Source organism: Pimephales promelas, chromosome 5 (assembly GCF_988280905.1).
Source record: "Pimephales promelas chromosome 5, fPimPro1.hap1.1, whole genome shotgun sequence".
Lineage (NCBI taxonomy): Eukaryota > Metazoa > Chordata > Actinopteri > Cypriniformes > Leuciscidae > Pimephales > Pimephales promelas.
The window spans coordinates 28,370,986-28,397,117 of NC_142773.1; the positions used below are offsets into that span (position 1 = coordinate 28,370,986).

At 36.4% G+C, this 26,132-nt stretch overlaps 1 protein-coding gene across 1 annotated transcript; it reads right to left on the reverse strand.

Annotated features, from left to right (window-relative positions):
- Positions 1-492: 492 nt before the first annotated feature.
- myom1a (myomesin 1a (skelemin)) lies at positions 493-25,149 on the reverse strand. The gene is made up of 37 exons (XM_039677672.2): positions 24,527-25,149; positions 21,041-21,166; positions 20,236-20,413; positions 19,866-20,023; positions 19,682-19,774; positions 19,392-19,480; positions 18,731-18,766; positions 18,374-18,535; positions 18,041-18,202; positions 17,018-17,159; positions 16,739-16,938; positions 16,587-16,643; positions 15,765-15,889; positions 15,500-15,683; positions 14,534-14,708; positions 14,221-14,342; positions 12,218-12,414; positions 11,923-12,049; positions 11,192-11,367; positions 10,837-10,951; positions 10,582-10,738; positions 10,204-10,310; positions 9,903-9,947; positions 9,596-9,732; positions 9,323-9,467; positions 8,716-8,775; positions 8,525-8,592; positions 8,292-8,417; positions 5,522-5,593; positions 5,193-5,280; positions 4,528-4,566; positions 4,272-4,377; positions 3,892-4,055; positions 3,659-3,695; positions 3,380-3,402; positions 3,091-3,146; positions 493-2,203 (listed from the first exon to the last, which is right to left on the reverse strand). The coding sequence occupies exons 1-37, from the start codon at positions 24,658-24,660 to the stop codon at positions 1,943-1,945; spliced, it is 4,449 nt and encodes a 1,482-aa protein (XP_039533606.2). The 5' UTR covers positions 24,661-25,149; the 3' UTR covers positions 493-1,942.
- Positions 25,150-26,132: the final 983 nt, after the last annotated feature.

The following is a 26,132-nucleotide window of genomic DNA, read 5'->3' on the forward strand; positions in this document are numbered from 1 at the left end:
CTCCACGTGACTCTCAAAAGCAGAATTCCCCCGTGTGCAGTCTAGAACTCACGAGATAACCACAACCACCACCACTTCCTTTTAGGAGTTTGTTTGTGATTGTTTTGTTCACTTACTATTAAGCAAACAACTGGTTTAATTTACGAATCCTGACTGACATGTGCTTAGCCTCATATACATGCATTTGAAGCATGTTTAGGGCAGTTCCAAGGCACTCCAGGTTGTGCAGGTTTTCTAGTCATTGTATTGCATAGCACTGACTTGGCTTCATGATTAAGATCTTTGTCAGCTGAATGAGCACAGAACAACAAAATCTTCTTAACAATATAGCTGTGCCAATGATATCTGAAAGACAACACAGATAAAACCACCTTGCAACAGTGCCAACTTAATTTACTGGGTTTATGTTTACATATAAAGCGACAATATGCATTAAGCAAGATTAAGCAGGCATACACTCACCGAAAGGATTATTAGGAATACCATATTAATACTGTGTTTGACCCCTTTTCACCTTCAGAACTGCCTTAATTCTATGTAGCATTGATTCAACAAGTTGCTGGAAGCATTCTTTAAAAATGTTGGGCCCATATTGATTAAATAGCATCTTGCAGTTGAACGAGATTTGTGGGATGCACATCCAGGGCACGAAGCTCCCGTTCTACCACATCCCAAAGATGCTCTATTGGGTTGAGATCTGGCGACTGTAGGTGCCATTTTAGTACAGTGAACTCAATGTCATGTTCAAGAAACCAATTTGAAATGAATCAAGCTTTGTGACATGGTGCATTATCCTGCTGGAAGTAGCCGGATGGGTACATGCCATGGGGGCCATAAAGGGCCTTTAGCATCAACAAGACATTTTCGCTCACAGGACTGCTGCATACTGGATGTTTTTCCCTTTTCTCACCATTCTTTGTAAACCCTAGAAATGGTTTTGCATGAAAATCCCAGTAACTGAGCAGATTGTGAAATACTCAGACTGGCCTGTCTGGCACCAACAACAATGCCACGCTCAAAATTGCATAAATCACCTTTCTTTCCCATTCTGAAATTCAGTTTGGAGTTCAGGAGATTGTCTTGAGTGTATAAAACATCATATAACCAAGAATTATTTATCCAGAATTTGCTAAAATGTCATTGTTTTAGCAACCTTTAGCCAACTTTAACATGCTGTCTACTTTTAAATGTAAAATGTTAGGCCATTTTTTAATGATATGCTGTCAAAAAATAATGTGAATTCACACTGGAAACTACACCAATTTTAATTAAAATGAGATGACAGTTGAGTTACACACTAATTTTGCACTATTTTCCAGTTTATGCTTAGAAATAAAGCAACACCCAAAGCTTTTTAATTCAAATTATATTTTAGAAGTTCATTTTGCCTTATTACCTGCAGCAGGTGCATTGCAATTATATAAAGCAATGAGATGCACATACAGTATCTTCAGTTGATAAATGGGCTTTGAACACTTAAAATTGTTAACCCAGGATTAATAAACGGCCGCATTTTATAAGGTTTATACATTAGAAATTCAAACTGCATAATTTTGGTAACACCTCAATATGTTATTTTTTCCACATGATTTAATAGATTAGCCTAAGTTAGCAGTTCACATGGTACACGTTTGGCATTGGCCCCACAATTTGGGGTTGACACTTCTGAAGCAGGGCTTCATAACCATGCTAACCTCCTAACACATGTGAAACATTGCTTAAACCAGAGTAGCATTAACCCAGGGTTAAACACCCAGAAGTAATTCCAGGCATAACTGGCCCACATCATTTGGCCAAATTCCTTCAGTTTTTAACCACAAACAAGTTTATTTAAAGTAAAACCATATCATATTGCACTGTGGGTGTGCATGCTTTGAATTAAAATGCTTTGGAAGATATACTGGTCATTTGTTATAACCCTCTCTCCTTCTGTGCGTCTTTACTACTTCTCCGCAGCCGCTTCATCATCTGGCATGTAGACACTGACAGTAAACACTCCTGCCTCAGTGCCATACTTGTTCTTCACAAGCAGGGCATATTTCCCAGAGTCGGTTGTGGTAACAGCAGAGATAGTGATGCTGGCAAACTTGCCATGCTCAAACTTCAGTGAGTAGTGCTCATCACACAACAGCGGTTTTTCATTCTTCATCCAGCTAACCTCGGGAACAGGATCACCCCACACGTTGCCAGTGAGGTTGAGGGACTGAAAAGGGCGAGGAGGGATAAAATGTTAGGTATAACACAATATCAATAAACTCATCAAGAACGCTGCAGTCCGCATTTTTTCCTCTTTGTCGCCATCTCTGTTCGAAATCTGCAATTGCAGTCATTCACGGAATTATCAACTTAACGTGAGTTGTAGTTCGACACCACACAGCACGGATGAACACAATGTTTTCGGGAGAGTGTGCAGCTGTCATTCACCGCGCCAGTGCCGATATTGGCATTCAGAATCACGGATTACAGATTACATTGCAGTAAATAGCGCTGATTAAATCTAAAAATAGCTTATCATGTCACATCAAACCATGCAAATTATACTTTGTTCTCAAATTGTTAATGTTAACTATGTCAGCATTGCGTGACTACATGTAATGTCCTTCCGTTCAGTAATGTATCCTTGTTTTCGCATGGATCTGATTGCAGTCTCTTTTTTCTGTAGCCACTCTGAATTCCGAAGTCTTTTGCATTTTACAGCGGGTGAATCTGTTGTCACTGGTGATTGTCGTTTCTTTCTGGCTCCGCCATCAAATTGATAAGTTTAATTATATCAAGTGCTGTGAGAAAAGGCTATAAATCTCCACCTCCCAAATCCTCACATACTCATAGCCTACTAACCGAGACTCTTCTTTATGTGTACAGATGTGACGTAATGACGCAAAGACATGCTCAAATCTCCCACGGAAATCCTCCAGTACCACTGGAATTAAAAACATTATTACAAGCTTACCGCTTTGAATTCGAGCTACAGCAAGCAGAAAGCGTTGTTGAAAACTGGCTCTCACACATGTATTTTGGATCCTTTTTAACCCCAAAAAAGCTACGGACTGCAGCTTTAAGAAATGTGATGCACATGATTGATTGTATTACCTTGCCCTCCTGAATGGCGACTACATCAGGCAGGCCACCTACCACACGGGCACGGTCTATAGATACAAAAAATCATTTAATAAACTGCAGATTCAAGAAGCTTTTTGAAATGTTTTGATTTCATGATGAAGTAAATCGATATCTGTTCTCTCTAAAGAAATGAATGACATTCCTAGCTGTCTGAAATATTTCTTTGGGTATATTTATTATGCCTATTAAAAAGTGAAATGTTAGATTGGATTGCTTGTATAGCATGCTTTGGTATCTGTACACAAAGACAGTCACTTACTTCTCTCTGCTATGGCCGCCGCCCTGAGGAAGGAAAGAGATAAACACATAGTTATTTAGGTCTTTAAATAAGTGTCAGTGACAGCAAAGGTAATGCATGCTTCTCACACTTTTCAATATCAGGAAATGCTTCACTGCAAGCCTAATGTAGTATAATCATGGGTGGTCTATTTTAGTATTGTTTTGACCGCTTATGCAAGAACGTCTTGACCATGGAAAAAGAGAAAGATAACACATCCATGTCACAATAATAGAATATGATTGTTTAGTTTAAACTCACTTCAGTCTCTTGAATTCTTCAAATGCTTCCTCCCATACTATGCAGTGGAATGACAGGGAAAAATAATATAAAAGGCCATACCAGGTATGTAAATAATATTACAAAAATAATATATACTTAAATTACAGTACAAATAAATAGAATAAATTACAGTAAACTTTAAGGTAAGTTGATTTTCTAATGAAAGCAGAAGGACTGCAAGGCCCTGTGATTTGGAACACCTGAACTCTTACCTTGTCCTGACAGGTCAAGAACTCTCTTGACGCTGCCTTGGCCATCGAAGATATCAATGGCATATTTGCCCTTATCCTTCTCGGTGGGCTCGTTAATTTTGAGCCACAGCTGTTCTCCGGTGACTCCACACTGCACTCTGTCTGAGTGGGAGATCTTTGATTCTCTGGTACCAATTAGAAACACAAGGGAAAACATACATGGTCATTGGCCATAGTTTCATGTGGTGATATGGTACAGTGAGCAAAATAATTGACAAAACTTTGGACTGGATTGGTTTTTGGAAGAAATTATGTTCTTTCAAATTTAATGTGACGCTGAAGTCACATTAAAACAGCATCTACAGACACTGGTAGATAGAGAAGGCGAGCAGTAAGCCTACTTGTGAACCCAGCCAACACGGAGATCTTCAATATAGTGCACAACAAATGAGTAGAGAATGATTCCATGTTCAGTGCTCATAATCTTGAGCTCAGTAGAAGAGTTGGCTACAAGAACAGAGAAACAAATGCATAAATATTACGTGACATTCATTGATTCAATCCAAGTGCTTGAGAACGCATTCGTAATGGAGAAGCATGTTACTGTACATTCATCAATAACACTGAGTGGTGAAAGATTGATGGCAGAACACTTACCGATAACTCTAAACACTTCATTCAGCACTGCTTGATAACCTTTTGAGAAAATGATCAGATCACAAATCACATTTAAATAGCCTATCGACCGAAAAAAAAAAATTAAATATACATTTACTGATTAAGACAAACAAGATGCAAAGAATAAACAATGATATATTATATTTGATATATTTTCTGAGGTGTTCTCCGAAATGGAAGTTGTCACAGTTGGGTAAACTTCTATAGTGGTCAATGAGAGATGACGGCAAATATAATTTTTGCATTTCCAACTGCTCTAATAGCAGAAGACAAAATCAGTTACAGAGCTTCCATGACTTTCCAAAAGAGTTTTTCCTAAAAACTATAGAGAGATTGTTGGTCAGAAGAAAGAATGAAGTCGATTTGTATGATTTGCCATCACTCCCTCAAGCCATTGTATTAGAATCACCTTTGTAGGCCTTTGTTGAAGTGCTGGACTAATGAAATTCAGTTGTGTCTGTCTGTGCTGAATTTCTTTGAATTGCAAATGAGTGAATTCCACTTCCTGTCATTCCAATTCAAATTCCAGTTTAACATCCTGTATGATGTGGCCAGTTCAATGCAAATTTCATCTCATGGACTGAAAAGGAGCCAATCCTTAAATTGTGAATTTTAATCAACCCTGATGACAAAGTAGCTCATACCTGCATCTGTCAGGTTCAGCAAAGTTTTGTCCTTTCCTCTTTCATCCTTCAGTTTAACCTCATACACTCCTGCATCTTTCTTTGAAATCTGTTGGGGAATTGAGGGAGCAGTCAGGCATAGATACTGGACACTAGTTTTATCAATACAAATCAGAAGTTAAAACATATTTGAACAACATTTAAATAAACAAAACAGGAAAGACCGAAAAGCCAAGCTTTTCTCCTGCGGAAGATGCTGCAGGCCAACAGAGTAAGAGAGGAAAAGACAGCACCATCACAAAAAACAACACAGTGACATTGATGGCAACTTATAAATCAACGCTCCGGACTTTTGGCTTGCTTGGACTTTCTTCGGTTTCAGGTTTCTTTTTCCGTTGTGCCTTTTCACTCTTAATAACAAGCTGTGAATTAAACAAACATTGCAGTTAATGCCAGCGCCCCCTACTGGATTGGCAAGGGAGTTTGCCTCTCTTCTGCAGCATGCACTAAATCCACCCCTCTCTCAGTCCATCTGGACTGGCACCTTATTGGTATTCAGTTGAATTCAGTCAAACTAAGATGGCTTTCAATATTTATAACCAATTAATATTGTTAAATGGAGGTCAGACTGGCACACAATGATCATTTCCATTACTTTACAAACTGCCATTCGAATCTGATTGATTTCAGGAACTGCCTTCCCTTTAAACCAAGGTTCACACACACGGAAGAACGATATATTTATGATATATGGACATAAATGTTGATAAATATAATACATAAATGAATAGGTTATGCATCCTGTCTGTTCAAAGTGCAGGACATGAAAAACATGATAAAAGAATTGTATCCAACATAGGTTCAATATTTATGGGGATAGAATTGTTACAAATAAATGTAAAGAGATTCACAAAAATGTATAAAATTCACAAATATATTAAATCAGACCCCCCCCCCCCCCCCTCATATTTAGAATTAAACATGATATTATTCTGTCCTATATGTTTCACCACGATTGTCCTTTTAAAGGCAAAATCAGACGTGCCATGTCTTAGATCATGTCTACCCTGTGTGAGGCTGTATACACTGGATGCATCAAAGCAAATGTGCAAATCATTTGTGTAGTCATTCAGAAGTAGAACGGGCAGCTGTTTACTGTTGGTGAATCATCATGTCGCACTGCACTGCGTCACGTCCAGTGTGGACAGTATTATTATTTATCATAATTGATACTATTTGTACAAAAAAAAGCACTTCAGCTCAGTTTGAACAAAGCGTACACAGTTGCTTTCAGGGGTGCAAAATGAATCCGTAACCGCGGCAACAAAGCGAGTTTAAAGGTAAATGTGATTGGTTGTAGCGAGGACATGCTATGATTGGTCAGCGCAATGTGGCTGTTACAGTATCTGATTGGTGAGTGGAGTCTTTTTGTGGATTTGTCTACACGTCTTGAAGTTAGAAGCGTTTCAAAATCTACAAATGCGTGCGAGGATCCAAAAATGCACAAGAAGCGATTCACAAATTAACGCCAGGTGGATCTTAATCTATTTATTTATGAATTTCTTTACATTTATTTGTGAATCTCAATCTATTTATTTGGAATAGTGCAACAATGCTATCCCCATACATATGCCATTTCATATTTACTTGGCTATTTTACTTCCATAATGTGCCATTTTAATTTAATTTATTACTATTATTGCTGTAAGATTTTTTTGAGTAAAAGTAGCGGGTCTAAATTGTGGAAAACCAGGAATTTAGACCAGGAACCTGTATTCAGATTGTGTGGAACATGTATTCATGTTGATTTTAAACTTTAGCTATTACATTTAATGAAGGGTAACTTTATCTCCCTAAGTCTAAGAAGAGAAAAAATATTCTCCAGTACTATGCAAATATCTCATCATTTATGAATCCGTGTGTCAGAGAGGAGAATGGTTCTTAGCATAGCAAAGTATGTAGCATATGTAGGGGAGAGCCGGGACAATTGAAACACTTTCAGATGAATGTCGTTTTCTAAGATAACGTTACAGATAGATTTTTTTTTTGATCAACAACTCATATATGTGTTCTCTTAGTATCATGTGTTATTCGGAAGAATTATAGAATTATTTAAGTAAAAATTTACTATGAACGGTAGTTGTGCTTTGTTTCAATCACAGGGGTGGGACGGATGAAACATAACAGTTTAAACGGTAACTATTCATCTAATGCTTGTTTTTATGAACAATACCTGACAAGTAACTTATGTAGCCTACATATTGTTACAAACATATATTGTAATTTATTTTAATTTTAAGGTTCATATAAACATTTTTGTTCTGTCCCCAACAAACAATAGGGCGATAAGCCTTTGCACATTTTGCGTAATCTTTCTAATAGGCTATTTAGAGTCAAGAAAGACAGACAAATCCATTTACAATTATTTTTCTTACATTTATTCCTGGAGTCATATTGAATGATTGAGTCATACTGAGTGATTGAGTCATATTGAGTGTTTTCCTATGACCAGGCTTAACTGGCACCAGTGTTGTGTGTAACACAGGTAAAAAGTAGTGTAACGCGCTAATACTCAAAATTTGGTAACCAAACATAGTTCCTTTTTTCAATTCAGCGAAACGTTACTTTTCTCAAGAACAGATTTGACAGCGATCTCCGTCATTTGACAGATTTCGAGCTTTATATATATATATAGAGATACATTTTTAATGCCTGTGAGGCATACGCTGAGTTTCGGTAATTTATGATGAGGTGCGCTCCAGTTCACGCACAACAAGTGATTGTGCCGGCGCCTCCATGTCATGAGTATATTGTCTGCTATGTTTGCTTCTTATCTATTAAATCCAGACAATTGGTTGATAAAACATTTTTTAAAATTAAGATACAATTTATACAAAACGAATTTCACTTTAAAGCATTACGTGCTGTATGTGCTGACGAAATTTGACGTACATGACGTGTGTGGTTTTCAAGGAAATCTCAATGTTTCATCCGTCCCGCGTTTCAATCATTCCGGCTCTGCCCTAATGTATAATACTGCGTCAAGCAAAAATGCAATCATTATAAAAATCATATGAATGCTGGAATCCCAGCTCAAAAACATCCCCATAATAGTCTGACCTTGCCAATGTCAAAGGTCAACACTTCATCAGATTTTTCGATCTTCTTAGCATCCTCATCATCCTCTTCTATCTCAATTCCATCCTTAAACCAGGCAATCTCAGTGGCAGGTTTGATGTTTCCAACCTGTAGCATGAGAAAGATGAAAAAAGGGAGAATTTAACAAGTATCTTTTCAACCCGAAGCACTGACAGACGTTTACATGTACCTACCTTTGAATCCTAGAGCCTTACCTTGCATTTCAGATGCACATCACATTCTGAGGTGACCTCGAAACTGAGATACTCAACGAAGTGAGGACCTGTGTGTGTGTGTGTGGGAGAATACTTTTCTTTCACATCTCTTCAAAAATTTAAATGTGATTAAATACAAAAAAGGTTCCAATATAAATTCAGATTTCTTCTGAAGTGTAAGGACAGCGTACCTTGCCTTCTGACCCACTCTGCTCTCTCAAATTCAGATTTCTTCTGAAGCTCAGCAAACTCTGTAAAACAGCATTATAAACAGAAATGATCAAAATATGCAGAACACAGCCTGTTTTGAGTGTCGGATACTGTTTAGAGGCCATTCATAAGCATTTCCCAGAGCTAGAACAAAACACATTTGCTGTCACACCACCTGTCTAGTTAATTTGTCTTTGGAACTGTAAATGGTACTCTTCTGCCCCCTAAAGGACATACTCAAATAAAGCTCTATTAGTTTGGTGTTCTAGTGAGATTGGTGGTCCATGCTAGGATTGCAGCAAATTATATTTGATCAGGTAATGACCACAAATATATGATGGGGCCAAAATATGGGAGTCAAAATCGAATTAATTAATTCATTAATTAAATTACATAATTTCATTTTAAAAAATACATAGAAAAGTCATGATGTAAAATGAATGGAAAATATTAAAAAAATCTGTTTGTACGATTGTCACTAATTTTTCATAAGTTGTAAAATAATACAATATTTATTTTAATTATTATTAGTAGTAAATTAGTAGTAGGCAAATACATAAAATAAAATAAATAAAGACATGGCATCACCTTCTCCAATAAGCACTAAGCTGGTGCGACCAGTTGCTTTGCCATCAACAAGGTTGAATGTGAAGGTTCCTTCATCAGTAACCTCCAGTGAGTCCATGAACATCTCAATGATGCCAGTGGTCTTGTTAAAGTTCATTGTGTACTTCTGAATAGTTTGACAAACAAAAGAATCAAAACATGATCATGTATGCTGTAAAAGACTGATAAATAATGTCTGTAAATAAAGTCCATTTGAGCTAAAATGTTCTGATATCTCTATCTTCTGATATATACCTTTCCTTCATGGACGATATTATCATTGAAGACATACTCCACTTTGCAGTTAGAAGTGAACTTGGCAACTTCGGCCCAGAAGCGCACACGGCCCTTCTCCTGCAGCTCAATGGCCATTTCACTTTTGAAGGGAATTACTGAAGAAAATTGCTCACGATTAACTTATAACAATCTTCTGAGTGGTAAATGCATATTAAGTAAACATACTGTAACATACACAGTATATTATATATAATATATACACGATAATGTATACACAAGGAATATACAAATCGGCAATTGCTATATTACTAGGTAAACCACTTACTGGGGAACTGGTGGTCACGGCTGATGTCCAACAAGCGCTTTAGTCCTACAAAAAGTAAACAACATTTCATATAATCATGCTTGTCTTATGTGCTTTTCTTACAGGACCCTAGTTATTTGTTGTGTGGAATCATTTGTTTATTGTTTATGGAATAGAAATCTGCAGCTGCTGTCCACTCCAGCTGACGCTGAGAAGCAGTGATCTCCTTATGTTCCCTTCTTAAGCGCGAGCGTCACTCAAAGAAATATAATGGGATGGAATATCACCAGCTGCGATTGTGTATCAAAGGAAAGTGACTCACCTTCCTCAGTGAGCGTGTAGCTGGCAGAGACACCATCAGTGTTGGTCACCACACAGGAGTAAATGCCCAAGTCATCCAATGATGGGTCATTAAAGATGGCTCTGGACCTACATAAAGACAAATCAATAGATCAATCAACAATTGCGTATAAAGAAATTACTCGCAGACATAGTTAACCCTAATATTCGGTATATAATTAACATAATATAATATAAATACAAAGTTAAAGCTTCAGTAATAGATATCTGTATTATTACAGGTATTTGTTGTTTTTTTATTTTTAAAGTACATTATTTCAATGCCCAAACATAAAAACAAAACATGATTAGTTAATAAAACTTTGCATAACTATATTAGACAGTTCAGAAGTCAACATACTTGCCCCCAGCAGTCTGAATGGTAAGACGAGACGTGTCAGTGAAGGCCTCGTAGTTTTTAGACCACACAAACTGGGAGTCTTCTTTAAGATCGGAGCACTCAAAGATCAGAGAGATCACACCATCGTCATCCACATCCACCACAATCTCATTGGTGCCTGTGAAACCATGCGTAAAAGAAATTAGGAGTGCAGGTGGAGAGAGACAGATGTTTTCCTCTATGACACTGTATCCATGTCCTTGAATAAAATCTCACCAGGGCGGGTCTCAGCCAAAATTGCATCAGTTGGCGTTGATGGTTGTCCAACACCTGCCAGATTCTTAGCATGGACGCGCAGCCTGTATGAAACACCCTCTTGGAGACCAGATAACTTCATTAAACAGAGAAAACTATTATGAGTGAAAAGCCCTCTGACATTTTGTTCTTCCTATTCTTTTGAACAATAACTAAATGTCTCAGCACAAAAAAAAATAGACACTTAACAAAAACAGCCAGTACCAAAATAATTGGCTAGAAATTACGCCGTGAGAACAGCTCTGTCTCCATAAAAATGAGCTGACTAAAGTTAGAGAACCAACCCAGTCGCTTTAAGAAATAACTCATTTAATACCTGCATGTAAGTATGTTTTGTGGATCTCTCTTGGAAACATCTCCATTTGCCGTTCTCTTCCTTATAGTCCACATAATATCCAGTCACAGGACTGCGGCCATTGAATGTTGGCTGTTCCCAAAGAAGCACCATGGAGTCTTTACGCACCTCCTGGACACGGAGGCCACGAGGAGGGCCTGGGTTTGTTGAAAAGTAAAATACACACAAAGAAACACCTGTCATACATCACTTCAGGTACAATGGACAAATAAACCTGATAATGTAATTACTGTTGACTACATTTAGGGTGCGGCTCAATTAATTCCCTTGCTTCCTAGGAAGAAATAGTGTTCTCAATGTCTTAAAAAACCTATAAGTATGATTTTACATAGTTCTAAAGCTGTAAAAAATAACTAATAGAATTTTCATTTTATAATAAATATTATTTTTTTTTCTATTTTATCAGCTCCTCAGCCAGTAAATCGTGAACAGCTGAAAAAGTCATGGGGCCTTTAATATTGTTGTGGATAATAGGAGGCATTGAGGTTGAGAACCACTGTATTAGAGTAAACTAACTCAAAAAGACAATTTACACTCTAAATAGCTCATATAACATATTGAGCATTACTATTTCTCCCAGTCATTTTTCTACGAGTGGTCTGTCGTTTCCCCATTATAGTCTCTCGGATTTATTGATTTAAACAAGAACGTATGTCTATAAAAGTGTCTAATATAAATTCTGACTGGTTTACCTGGAACAGCAATAGTCCATTCCTTGCACTCCAGGGCGACAGTGGGAATGGAGGCTTCACTAATACCAGCTTGATTGAATGCACGCACCTGGAACTGGTAGAATTTGTTTTCCTTCAGGTCTGTCACCTAAGTCAAAAAGACAGTAGAGAAAGAGGTAAAACAGTTATACACTAGACAATCAGTGTTGATCTTCAATCTTCTTTCATTCAATTTTAGGGGATAAAATGTTGTCAAATGTGTTGCTATTCAAATGAGCTTTTATTTCTTAAATCCAACACTGATATAATGACCTACCTTATAAGATGTGCCAGTGACTGCCTGGAGGTTGAGTTCATGCCACTTGCTTGTGACTCCATCCTTCACTGTTCTGTAGTCCAGGTAGTAACCTCTGATGTCTGCTCCACCAGTATTAGCAGGAGCTTGCCAGCCCAGAACCATGTAGTCACGGACCCTCTCCAGAAGGGTCACACCGGTGGGAGGGCTTGGGACGGCTATGGAAGGATAAGACTTAGTTTAGCCCAACAACCCGTTCACCCCTTGACAGTTTTACATCTGTTACCCCAACAAAGAACTAATGCGCATTCTCTTTTCCGAAAGAGCAGAATATCTCTTGTGGATCTTCATTGCAGGACATCAGCATTTCAAAATCTGATGACATTTGAAGTTTAGCTGTTGTGTGCTCTTAAAACAAAATCATTTACTTTATACATACATTCTGCATTTTACATTCTTTGAACAATGCAGTCAAAATAATAACTCACAACAATTTCATTCCCAACATTCAATTATTACAGACAAACACTGCTTGTGATCTTCACAAAATCAGTTAGTCTGTAAGCATGCAAATGTTAAGAGTTAGATTTAGAGTTTACATATTGCATTTATAAAATGAAGCCTTTTTAACATTCTCAGCATCCAATTATGAGATAATTGTAATGCAAAAATAAATAAGTAAAATTTTTATTCTCAACTATTTAACAAAAATATTATTTATTTCATAGATATATTACTGTGTCCATTTTCATTACTGTAATACAGTAAAATACAGTTTTCACATTGTAATACAGTGTTCACATTACACTAATGACAAACATGTGCATAATTGTTATAAAAAAATATAAAAAAGTGCACATTTTAAATGTAATAAATTGTATTTTTTTTTTTTTTGTATTTTTAAATTTATGACCGAGCATATTCTTTATGAGATTCCCCCGCCTGTATGTTACACATAATGATAGAGATAGATTTTTCAAAGTCTGAACAGGTCTATACTTACTGTGCTAAGGATGCAAGATGACCTTCACTCAACTTGTTCTACCACCCAACTTGCTCATGCATGGATTTGCATCACACACCCTGCAGTTATTCATGAAACATACAGCACAGACACACCTGCATGACAACACACAAGCCAAAATGTCTGATTTTCAGTCAACAAATATTTTACATTCAGGGAAAGTTGAAGAAATTCCCCTATAGTCTCTTTCACATGGCTGCTTTGTTAATCTTAGTACCTGGATGTTTGTGTCACGCAGGATACACTCAGGTAATGCTACTTAAAGGAGTACTAATAGCAGGACAGGGCATGCAGAGGTAGGACTTGCTTTAATAAGATCTTCATGCAGCGTGCATTGCAGGCTTAGTCTTGTGTTTTTTTTTAGCTTGGCAATACTAATATGCAAAGTATGAGTAGCACAGCCATTAGGGTGCTTCGGGATAGTATTAAAGGCCAAGCAAGAAGATATTATACATAGAGTGAATTTTGTAATTATAACAATTATTATTAGTAGTACACTCTAAACAAAAATGGTGCTATATAGCACTAAAAGTGGTTCATTGGCTTGTAATCATAGGGGAACCACTTATCTTTATCAAATGGTGCTATGTAGAACCATAAGAGCGACCCCAGAGAACCACCCCAGAGAACCACTGAAGAACCGCTGAAGAACCAAACTGGGCTTAACAGGTTCTTTAAATGGTAGTGGTGCTATATAGCACCATGAACACAGCAAAGAACCCCTGAAGAACCGCTGAAGAACCTTTTTTTTAGAGTGTAGTAGTAATAATAATAATAATAATTAATATAGTGTTTTTTGTTTAATTTAAACTAAAGCCAAAGTTTAGCTAAATATTTCATTATGCCTCAGAGCTAAATTAAAATGTAAAATAAAACAATTTTAATGAATTTTCAATGTAAACTAAGTTTGTTAATTATATGCCATGCAACTTTGTAACCTGCTCAGTCTCTATATCCACCAAGGGGTACTTGGCCTGTTACTGGCACCAGCAATCCTCACCAATGCTTGCTTGCACAATGCAGGCCTCAGATTCTGCGGTGCTTCCACTGTATCCTGCAGCGTTCACAGCCTTCACCCTAAACACGCATTTGTCCTCAGTGTTCAGCCCATGGCACACAAACCTGACCACCAGAAGAAATTGATAAGTTTAAAGACATGTTTAGACCAGTAACATAATAATAGCTTGGTATAAATATCGACATAAGATGTTTTATTGTCATTTATTTGAAAAAAACACTCCAATTTTAATAACAATGCACATGTATAGCGGTTTTCTCTCTTTGAGCTCCTAGTCAGCCACTGGTTGGCATACCTAGTGCCTTTGACTGGCTTGTTGTTGCAAGGAACCCACACACCGCTGCCATTGATGCTGACCTCAATGTAATAGCCCACCAGATTCTTAACCTCCTTAGATGCCCCCCAGCGCACAACCACGGAAGTGTCAGTGTCTCTGATGGGAACAACAGGCCCTGGGACAGAGGGCAGGTCTAAAAACAAACAAAACAAGAGAACAGTGTTCATCCAATTTTAAAGCATGTCATACTCGCACTTATAATTACAGGATGATAGCAATAATGGAAATGATTTTTTGTTCTTTTGAAACAAAACATTTCATTGTACTCTACCATTCAAAATTTTGGGGTAATTTGGGGTTTAAATCTTTTAAAAATTCAGTGAAAACAGCAATATGCTGTAATATAATTACAATTCTAAATAAGTTTTATATTTTGATATATTTTAAAATGTAATTCCTGTGACGGCAAAGCTGAATCACTCCAGTCTTCAGTGTCACATGATCCTTCAGAAATCATTCTTATATGCTGATTTAGTGCTAAAAAATTTTTTTTTATATTATCAGTGTTGAAAACAATTGTGCTGCTTAATTATTTTTGTGAAAACCATAATATTTTGTTTTTATTTTTATTTGATAATCCTAAATTTGATAATTTGATAATCACAAAATCATAGCATATTATCTGAAATAGAAATCTAAATGCCTTTATTGTCAATTAATCAATGTACTGTGTCCTCACTAAATAAAAGTATTCATAAAATATTAGGGACCGCAAATCTTTTGAATAGTTCTTTCCTGAAATGATACTACTAGTACTGTCCAAAATTCATTGCCATGTGTTGTTCCTCTGACGGATTAGAAAGTGTATAAAATACAAATGTATAACCCTTGAGGCACTTGTCACAGAAGTAATGAAACAATCTAGAATCTAGAACATGTGTCACTAACCTGTTTTCTTTTTTCGTGTCAAGTGCTAATACTCACCCAATCTGTCTCCCACAGTAATCGCCCCAGTTTCCTCCGACGGCTCTGCAACTCCAGCAGAGTTGCAGCTGCGGACACGGAAGCTGTAGGATTTGCCCTCAGCAAGGTCAAACAGGGCAAAACGGGGGGACTTCACTGGCATCCCAGTGTTTACCCTCTGCCATGAATCTGTGCCCACCAAACACTGGGAATAGATGTTAGTCTCAAATGTGATAAACATACAAGGGGAAATCAAATACTTTAAACTGTTTACATTCTGCCTAACCTTTTCCACATAATAAATGACACCCTCGTGTCCTCTCTGGATTGGTGGTTTCCAGCTCAGGACCACGTAACTCTTAGTCGCCTCAGTGACAGCCAGGTCAGTAGGTGGACCAGGGACCACACCCACTGAAAGAGATGAGTGAAATAATGCTTCACACAATCACAGCAAATATTGCATTTTATATTTAGTAGTACATTTAAGCTGCGTTCACACTGCCAGCAACTTTGTCGCTGTCTGTCGCTAGTCTCTGCGTGTTGCTGGCAGTGTGAACGGGGAGCTTGACGTGAATTTAAACGCAACATAAAATCAGACTTGGTCAGATGTGTTATCTTAATGTACGCCCCATGTTAGAGATGAACAATATAGTGGTTATTGGGTGATATTAGATATGTATTTGGTGACAGTTTTAGATTAAGATTGAAGTTAATCTTTAAAAACACTGTTAAATGTTATGTAACAAATCTGTACACTATATTTTTGTGATGCTAAAATAAACTTGTAGCATTTAATACAATTGATTTTAGTTTGCAGCATTTCTTTTTTATCACTACTGTTCAAAATGTATGGTTATTAAGATTTTTTTAAATTTTAATGATGCTGAAAATTCAGCTTTGCAATCACAGGGGTACATTACATTTTAGAATATATTAAAATGGAAACAGGTATTTTAAATTGTAATAATATTTCACAATATTTTTGATTTTTTAAAAAGAAAAAAAAAATGCAGCCTTGGTGAGCATATAAAGGGCTTCTTTCAAAAAATCTGACCAACCCCAAACATTTGAACAGTAGTTCAGACAAATTGTGTGTGTAATATTTTACCCGTGGGATCTTCCTCCGTGAATTTGATCATTCCTGTCCATGGAGCCGAAGGGCCAGCTGTGAAAAAAAAAATAATACCCATAAGGAAAACTGACTGTCTTTGTTTTAATTCTTTGCCATTCGTTCTTTATTCTTTTACATAAATCCTTCACCTCTAAGACGGGCCCGGTCTGATGGGTCCATGGCAACTACGGTGTCAGAGGCCCGGGACGGCCGGCTCACACCAGCATTGTTTAGGGCTCGCACCCTAAAGGTGTAGGAGCGGCCCTCAATAAGCCCCGTGACAGGAAAACGGGCATACTTCACCGGAGTGTCATTACACTGGGTCCAATGATGAGTGCCAACCTCCAACCTGTAAAGAAATATTTAAATATGACATATGAGCACTAACATGGGCATTGTGATCCCAATCCTAGTGGTATATGACTCGCCTGTCAATGAAGTAGCCGATAATGGAACTGCTCCCTTCCACTGCAGGCTGCTTCCAGGTAACAACCACATAGTCTTTATTAGCATCATGACAACGTACATCAAGAGGAGCAACAGGAACCCCTTCCTCCTCCACATTGGCATCTGAAACACAAATCAGCTTGATTAGCACCCTGCTGTCATATCTAATTATGGCAAAGTAAGATACATGACAGCGCCTCCGCTCTGTGAACACAGCTAGCTAATTTCAGCTCTCTCTTAAATTAGAAAGTTTTTTAATGATAATATCACATAAGCTTCAAAAGATACTTCCTAAAACATTTGTAAAACACATCCCATTTTTGAGCCAACGACAAGCCTAAAATCCACTGAAGTGGATATAATTAGATTTTTAGTCATGAATAAATATATAGAAATTCGACATTAACATTTTATTTATGTTCTATTGCACTTAAATAGATTAACATGATATTTTATACTATCGTTCAAAAGTTTGGGGTCAGTATGATTTTTTGATGTCTCTTATGCTCACAAAGGCAGCATTTATTTGTTTATTATTGATTTATCAAAAATACAGTAAAAACATAGATATTGTGCAATATTTTTACAATTTAAAATAATGGGTTTTTAGTTTTATCTAATTTTAAAATTCTAATTCTAATTTTTTTTTTCTAATTCCAAGTTTAAAACAGATATATTTGTATATTGAAATATTTGTATAGTTCTCTTTACTGTAATTTTTTAAATCTATTCAATGCATCCTTGCTGAATAAAAGTATTTAAAAAAAACGTATGTTACAGAGCCCAAACCTTTGAAAGATAGTGTAACTTGTTCTCCACACTGGCTGTCTTTAGTGCTGTCAACCAAAGATAGAAGCAACATTCCCAGGGAGAAACCGAACACTGTAGCAACTCACTTCTTAAGGATACAGTGCAAACTTGTGCACCGGCAATAAGGCATTGCCGTTCATAGTGAAATGAGACAAGTTAAGATTACTCCGCACAAATGTGAAGACTGGGCTCACCTCTGACAAACACATAGGCAGAGTGGGTGTCAAAGCCTGACTTGGTGTTGACACGCAGAGTGTAGAGACCCTCATCTTCTTTGTTCAGATGCACAAGAGTCAAAGTTGCTCGCTCACCACTCCAGTGCATGTGCACCCACTTAGAAGGTGACAAGACGACACCTGATTAAGAATAGGGATCATTAAAGACTGTAAACTGCAACTTAATTAATGGGTACTGCAAATAAATAACACAGAGGACGAAAGGGATTAGGAGATGGTGCTTCAGTAAATTTGCAAGTATCTTTTCTTAAGATGCACAATAACAGCATGGTGCAATACATCCACACCTACCATTTCTGTACCACACTATCTCTGGTTGGTAGCGCTTCACAGTGGGGTAGACAATGACTGTGCAGCCCAAACTCAGGGTATCTCCCTCACGGCCAAAAGAAACGTCAAACTTGTCAATGATAGCAGTGTTGAAGGTCACACCATATTCAGGGCTGTAACCATCTGAGCAGAATATGAATAGAAACTAAAAGGTCAGCAAATTATATTATTATACATTCAAATAAAGATATTATTACTAAATTATATAAAGATATAATTTATTGTAAGGGCCAAAACATTACATTTGAACTCATATAAAGTTTTATGCATAAGGTTTATGAGTAAAAAAAAAAGAATAAAGTTGTATGGGGAACTTACAGGGCCTTTCAATCACCTCTTCTCCTTCTTTGAATCCTTTAAAATGAAAGTGCAAATAAACTTTTGGTGCTTTTAAATGAAACTACATAACTGAATGCTGCATTGCATATAGAACCAACTTATCCCCTATAAATATTGAAATTGACCTTGCACACAAATGTTACATCTAACAGAATAAAATAATAAAGATCCAGTCAAGACATTTAATAGCATTAGCCTGTGCAGATGCAGTGAAATGACGATCTAGAATAACATACTGGCATACTGAGGTGCTGTAAGGGTCTTAAAATAGAATGTCAAGAGGATAGCAGGTGTAAACCAGACCAGAGTGAGTTACACACTAGTTTAGGTACACGCAGCACGGTTTCTTCATTCAGAATAATTATGTAGACAAAACAAATGCATTGCAGAATGATCCCTTGATTATGACTGTTATTAACTAAAAATATACATCATTACAGTATTTGTAAAATAATTCAGGTCAATGAATAGTATCGACTTATTATACGAAGCCAAGATCTGAGCCATCAATCATGTAAAACACTAATTCAGTAATTAGTTCACTAATAAGTTCAGTATTTTACACTTAAAGCCCTGTTTTAAGATCATTTCTGATTAAATAGAATGGTTTGAAATGCATTAAACAAAAAAAAAACCTCACTTTTAATAATGACAGAAGCAAACGCAGAACTTTCTCCCTTCACGTTGAGTGCAGAGATCCTGTATTCAGCAGTGTCGCTAAAATTACAGCTGCAACCCACAAGAATAATTATGATATAATTTCAACAATTTAACAAAATAAAATAAAAAATTATGCAGTTTGTAACAGCCGTCCCCTTATTGTTTATCTTTTTGCATCCCTCTGATTTTACTAATAAATCAAATCCTCCCACACATTTAGTGTAACATAATAAAGAATCATAAAAAACTTAATAAATAAACTTTCTTTACTTCTTAATTTCCAGAGAATGCATGTTGTATTGGCTCTCTGTGAAGTATTTCTCAGGGTGAGCCTTAGCATCGATTAAAACATTGTTTTTGTACCTGAAAAGCAGAATTAGATGGAGGGAAACAGAACAGGGTTAAATTATGGTTTAATGACTAATGATTATATCTATCCAGCAGTGTTTCTGACCAGGCCACGCGGGGTTTGGGCCATCCTGCCACAGTGCAGTGCAGCGTCAAACTCTTCCCCTCCCACACGGTCTGGCCACGTGGCTTCACAATGAACTCTGGGGGGTGAGTCAAACTGTCTGGGTTCATCTTCTTTTGGAATTCTGCTTTCTCGTGCATCTTGAGTAAAAAAAGAATAATTAAGACCTTTGGATGAAAACAATCATACAAATACTGACACTGTTGAAATAGTTCTATCAGAAAAAGCAGTATGAATAACCTCTTTTAAGCTAAAAATACAGTTTTAACATACAAAAACTTGCACTAACCGTTTTAACATTTAAAGGCATAAGGTTTTATACAAGCATCTTGTTACATATATTAGGTCAAACCTTCTTGCTCAGAGTCAGGCGTTCAGCAGATTCTCTCATACTGGTCTCTCTGGTCTTCTTCACAGTTTTCATCTTGAAGTCGGTCTCCCTGGAGAACAGGTTCCTCATGACGACATACCCCACACCCTCTTCTTTCACCTCCTCCTGAGTCTCCATCAGATCCTGGGTGGCCAAATGACTAATCCAGAGGATTAAGTTAATGAGCGCAATCTAGCCTAAAATTGACAACTACTGTTTGACAGATGTTATGTGTAACTGTTCTAGAGGTACAGTTTTTATTTAGACAGCAAAGGGTCCTGGGAACAACTCCTGACTTAACTTGTGTTCCACTGGGAAAAAAAAGGCATAACAAGTTTCGATGACATCAAAGTGTACTTGGAACTTTTTTTGTACTTGAAATAAAATAAAAATTAAGTGGAAAAAAAAAACTTATTTCAGCAAGTTGCCAAGATAACATTTCTTTTTTTCATTAAGTGTAACTTGATGTAAATAAAACTGAAATAAAATAATTTAAAACTATATAGACAAATAAAAAATATATTTGCTGTATAAATATATAAACAAAACACCAAAGATTACTAAAACTTTAACTAAAATAAATTACATATAAAAACAAAAACTAATGAAATCTATAATAGGATCTATAATTTAATAAGTTACATTTACATTAGTAAATCATAAAGGCATGTACCCTTTAGTTTGGCCAAATTAATTGATAAGTTTAGATGACATTCGCAAGCAAACATTCCACATCAACTACAATAACCAAGTTTTTTCAGACCACCTAAGTGCACTATGCAATCACCTGCTTCTGAAGACTGGCACAACGTATCCAATGACCTCGTCGTCTGTGTCCACCGCCAGGTATGAGCGCTTTTCTTTTTTGGAGAGCGCACTCAGTTTCTTCTCCTTCTTCCCTGAGATCTTGTGCCTAAACAACAGTTAACATCAGCAATTTCAAAAAACAAACAGTAGGATTATATGGCAAAAAACATCTAAGCCACTACTAAAAGATTTAGTAAATGGATGAAAATACTTTATTCCATTATTCCATCAAAAAATGTCAGTTGTTTATTTTTCTTATAGTTTCCTAACGCTAATGGAACAAAATGTTCAATATTTCAGCAGGGATAATGGAATAGGATGGAATAGTCAGTTGAAAGTCAATCTTAGTGTGTTAGTGTAAAGTAAATATTAGCACAGACACCCACTAAATTAAGCATTTATTTAAAAATAAATAAAAATGTAAAAAGCCTGAAATAAGCAGCTCTTTAGAAAAAGCGATTAAACCAATATACACTACATGTGGCAGAGCACAGTTTTTTTTTACTTCATAATAAAGTTATACATGTTCCAATGTTCCTCAAAACAGTTTTATCTTAACTTTATTTTTTCAATACCCATATTTGTTGATAGTTGGTAAAAGAATGATCATGACCAGTTGGAAATAAACATACTTGAAATGTCATGTTAGCTGGAGATAAATCGTATATGATCCTCACTCAATCATGATCCTCACTCATAACTGCCAACAACATTATAGGCTTTGGACTGATTTATAGATAAATAATAGAGCTCTGTCTGTGATCCTTTCTATCTTTAACACTATTACAAAATATTTTAGGATTATAGCAGCTTCCAGTCTATAAGAATATTGTTTCATAAGAAACACAATAATACAAAGTGCTGTCATATATTGCAAATTGTTCTCTTGAACGACTATAGGCTAAACAATACAATTGTAAATAAGAAGATTAGAAGTTGATTAATCTAAAATATTTACATATATCACAAAAATTCAGAATCTCTGTCAGGAACATTCGACAAGTTAAAAAAATAATTTAAATTAAATTGAGTAAAGAGTGTTTGGTTTGCCATACTTAGAGGAGCACAAATAACAACTATTCAGATTTCCTGCATCACTTTCTTGGTAATCTGCCTAAAAGGTCACCCAAAAGTGAAAATTCAGGCATTATTTACTCACCCTCATGTCATTCCAAACCTGTCTGACTTGGAACACAAAAGAAGATATTCTGAAGATTATTGTGAAAACTCAAAATATATTTTTGTGTTCTACAGAATTAATAGACATGAGTGTGAATAAATGAAGACAGAATTTTCATATTTTGATGAAATCTCCATTTAAAGCAGCAAAGTGTTGTACAGTTTATGTACAGTTACAGTCTAGCTAAACTACTGTGATTTCAATTTCCAGTAACCATAAATAATCCTTGAGAGACCATTAATAACTTTGGCCCATTCCCACAGAGGCTCAAATTCTTCCTGCCAGAGAGTGCAGTCCTCAATGGCACATATGTTCCTCTATAACAAAAGTCTCTGACCTAAATATTTATGAACATAGTTCCAATGTTCAGAAATATGGGCATGAAGATAGATTTAAAAAAAAAAAACACTTAAAATTACTTCTGTAATAGAGCACAACAGCGACAGCACACTCAGCAAGCTAATTTCTAAAGTGTTTTCCCATTTAAGCTACGAGTATGAACCAAAACAACTAGAGAAGAGATGAATCACAACATTAAAAACTAATATTAGTGTAATCTTTTTGAGAATGAGTCAGTCACAACAGGATCAACCAATGAAGTGAGCTCGAGGCAGCACATCTGTTTGACTGATTAAAAACACATTCTGATATACACAATATACAAGTAGTTTGAGAGTGTCTGAAAACTCTGCAAGGTGTCACAGGAGTGTGCGGTTGCTGCTGAGAATCAATATTCATTTCCATGGCAGTAGCATCTTCTCTGATTGGTGAAGTGATGTTTAAGTTATTCAACAGGTATTTGGCTATTATTAAAAAAACTAAGCTGAAATGACACTGATGTTAAAGGAGTAGTTCACTTTTAAAAAACCTTTTGCTGATAATTTACTCACCACCATGTCATCCAAGTTGTCCATGTCTTTCTTTCTTCATTCGAAAAGAAATTAAAGTTTTTGATGAAAACATTCCAGTATTTTTCTCCATATAATGCACTTTACTGGTAACCAAACAGTTCAAGGTCCAAAAGACAGTTTCAGTGCAAACTGTTCAAAGGGCTTTAAACGATTCGAGACGATGAATAAGGGTCTTATCAAGCGAAACGATCGTCATTTAAAAAAAAAAAAGGTTTAAGTTTTATAAGCTCAAATGCTTGCCTTGCTCTGTTCTGTGTGACTCTCTCCTGTTCGAACTCGTTCATCAAAACGAACAAATCTTTTTTCTGAGTCAATTCGTTCATTTTGTTCGTTGAATGAACCAATGACTCGAAAAAAGATTTGTTCATTTTGATGAACGAGTTTGAACATGAGAGCAACGAACGCGCATCACAGAACAGAGCAAGGCGACCATTTGTGCTCATTTCGCGTGATAAGTCCCTTATTCACCGTCTGGAATCGTTTAAAGCCCTTTGAACAGTTTGCAGTTTGCAATGAAACTGTCTTTTGGACCTTGAACCATTTGGTTCCCATTGAAGTCCATTATATGAAGAAAAATCCTGGAATGTTTTCATAAAAAATCTCAATTTCTTTTCGACTGAAGAAAGAATGACATGGACATCTTGGAGGACATGGGGGTGAGTAAATTATCAGCGAAAGTTTTTTTTAAAAGTGAACTACTCCTTTAAGCTTCAACAAAAGCATACATCATCTCTTAACATTGCTTGAAAGGTTTATTTATCATTACAAATCTACAGTATATATCTATGGAGAAAAGGACAGATTTTTGCTTCTGAAACTGTTGCGCACTATATCATCCATATAAAACCACCAATGATTATTTACTCACCAAATAAAAAAAGATGAAAACATGATACATCTCTGCAAATGCAATAGAAAAAGTATTTCTGTAGATAATTAGAATTTTTGGAAACTATGTTGTGATTTGCTTTAGTTATTGTTCTGTTATTGAGATCACTAAGCACTGATGTCATTTGTGGTCATCACAAAGTGAAGCTGATAACACAGATAATGAAAGAAAATGCATTAGCGTACTTAGCTCTTTGTAACATAACATTAGGCTCACAGTTCCCAACACAAAAACCACACAGATTTTTCTGGAGGTACTGTGCTGATCTGTTTTAAAGCAAACAAACAACATAATGTTATAATGAAAGGGTTATTTGTTACTTCATTTGTTGCATTAATTTTCAAATAAGCAGCGTGTAATGTGTTATAAAAGCACTGGTATTTATCTAAAAAGCAGTGCTTGTGAGGGGGTTGCTCTACAGGGAGCCATCTTCAGGGCAGCATGAACACAGGGACGGGACACACTGTCCCCTATATGTCCTCTTACCCATGGCCGCCCACATAAGCAGCGTAAGACTGGCGGCTAACAGATGACAGGGAGCTTTGGTGATAGCTGCTCTCATAACGCGTCTCAAGGTCCCGTTGCTGCTGTTCCTTTTGTAGTTTTAAGGATTCTGACATCCTGAGGTGCTTTTTAGATCGTCCAGAGGACACCTTTTTCTCTCCGCTTGCAGTCTCAAGTACAATTCCCAATGAATGTTAATTCAAATGCACAAAAAACAACAACACCTGACAGCAAACACTTACAATTTCGATAATGAATTTACAGTGTCAGGAAAAAAAGTGATGTGTGCAAAAGCTTGTCACTGGGGCATTACTCTTAAAGGGACATCTTTGTATCTTAGAGTAGTGATACGAAGTATGAACCCTTACTACTATGAAACTTTAAGTGGTATAGAAGGTACAACGATGTCCCTTTAAGTGTACTGCCTAGTGGCAAGCTGTTGTACCCCTAAGGTACCATTTATGCACATTTTATTTCTGCAAGCAAGTTTGACTATTTGGAAATACTGTAGGCCAGCACACATATCTAATAGATTTGACTATGTCTCTGTTTGCTTTTCAAAATAGTAACAGAAACATTGTTCTTCACATTATAATGGCATAGGCTAAATAATTAAAATGACTTAAATAACTAAAATAATTTAACATCATAACAGCATATTAATATTATAGGCTACAAGGTGCAATAAAACTCCAAGTAGGCCTATGTAGGCTACAGTATAATATCAGATCACAAAAGATTAGCAACTAGTTTTGTCTGTTATGGCAACTAATTCATAAATTCACAAAGTCCTACACACAATTGTTAAACATTACTTCCCTTATTGAGCCGGTGTTAGTCTCTGTGAGAAATATAAAATCACTTACCAGGTCAAAGTTGCTTTTTCAAAAAGAAGAAGGGGCAAACTAAAAAAAACAACAACAACTAAAAGCTACTGAAAATCCAGGCACGGTGGCGGGTGTGGGGCAGCCGACAGAACGGGACTCCGCAGAACAAAAATAATGCTGCCACTCTGCAGATTGTAGCTTACAGGCACGACCTTGTATGGCCACTGGGTCTGTTAAATATAGACTCTGACCAGGCGGCAGGCAGTTTTAGCATGAACCCTGAAAACGCGCGTAATTTAATTTCTAAACACTGCAAAACCAACGTATATCATTTTAATCAAGAGCAAGACTACTGTTGTAGGCATCCTCGTGCCAAACGTAATCATCAAGCGATTGGGTGTGATGTTGCGTTTTATAAACATTAAACAAAGGATAATTGGCGCTACGTTACCCCATTTAACACTTTTGATCAGTCGTGTTGTCATTTTCCAGGCAAACGAAAAATACATAGATAGCCTATAAATGATTATTTTATGATATAAATTATTTTAGATGCGTGTAGCAATTTGGCTTCCATGCAGCTAAAGTGAAAGATGTCCTCTAATAATAAAAATAGGGTAATTTGGGCTAAAGTTACCCCATTTAACCCTTTTGGTCAGTTTCGTGTAGGCCTACATGTAAATGTTGTCATTTTCCAGGCAAACGAACAAATATATAGAAATGATTATTTTATGATATAAATTATTAGATGCGTGTGCAAG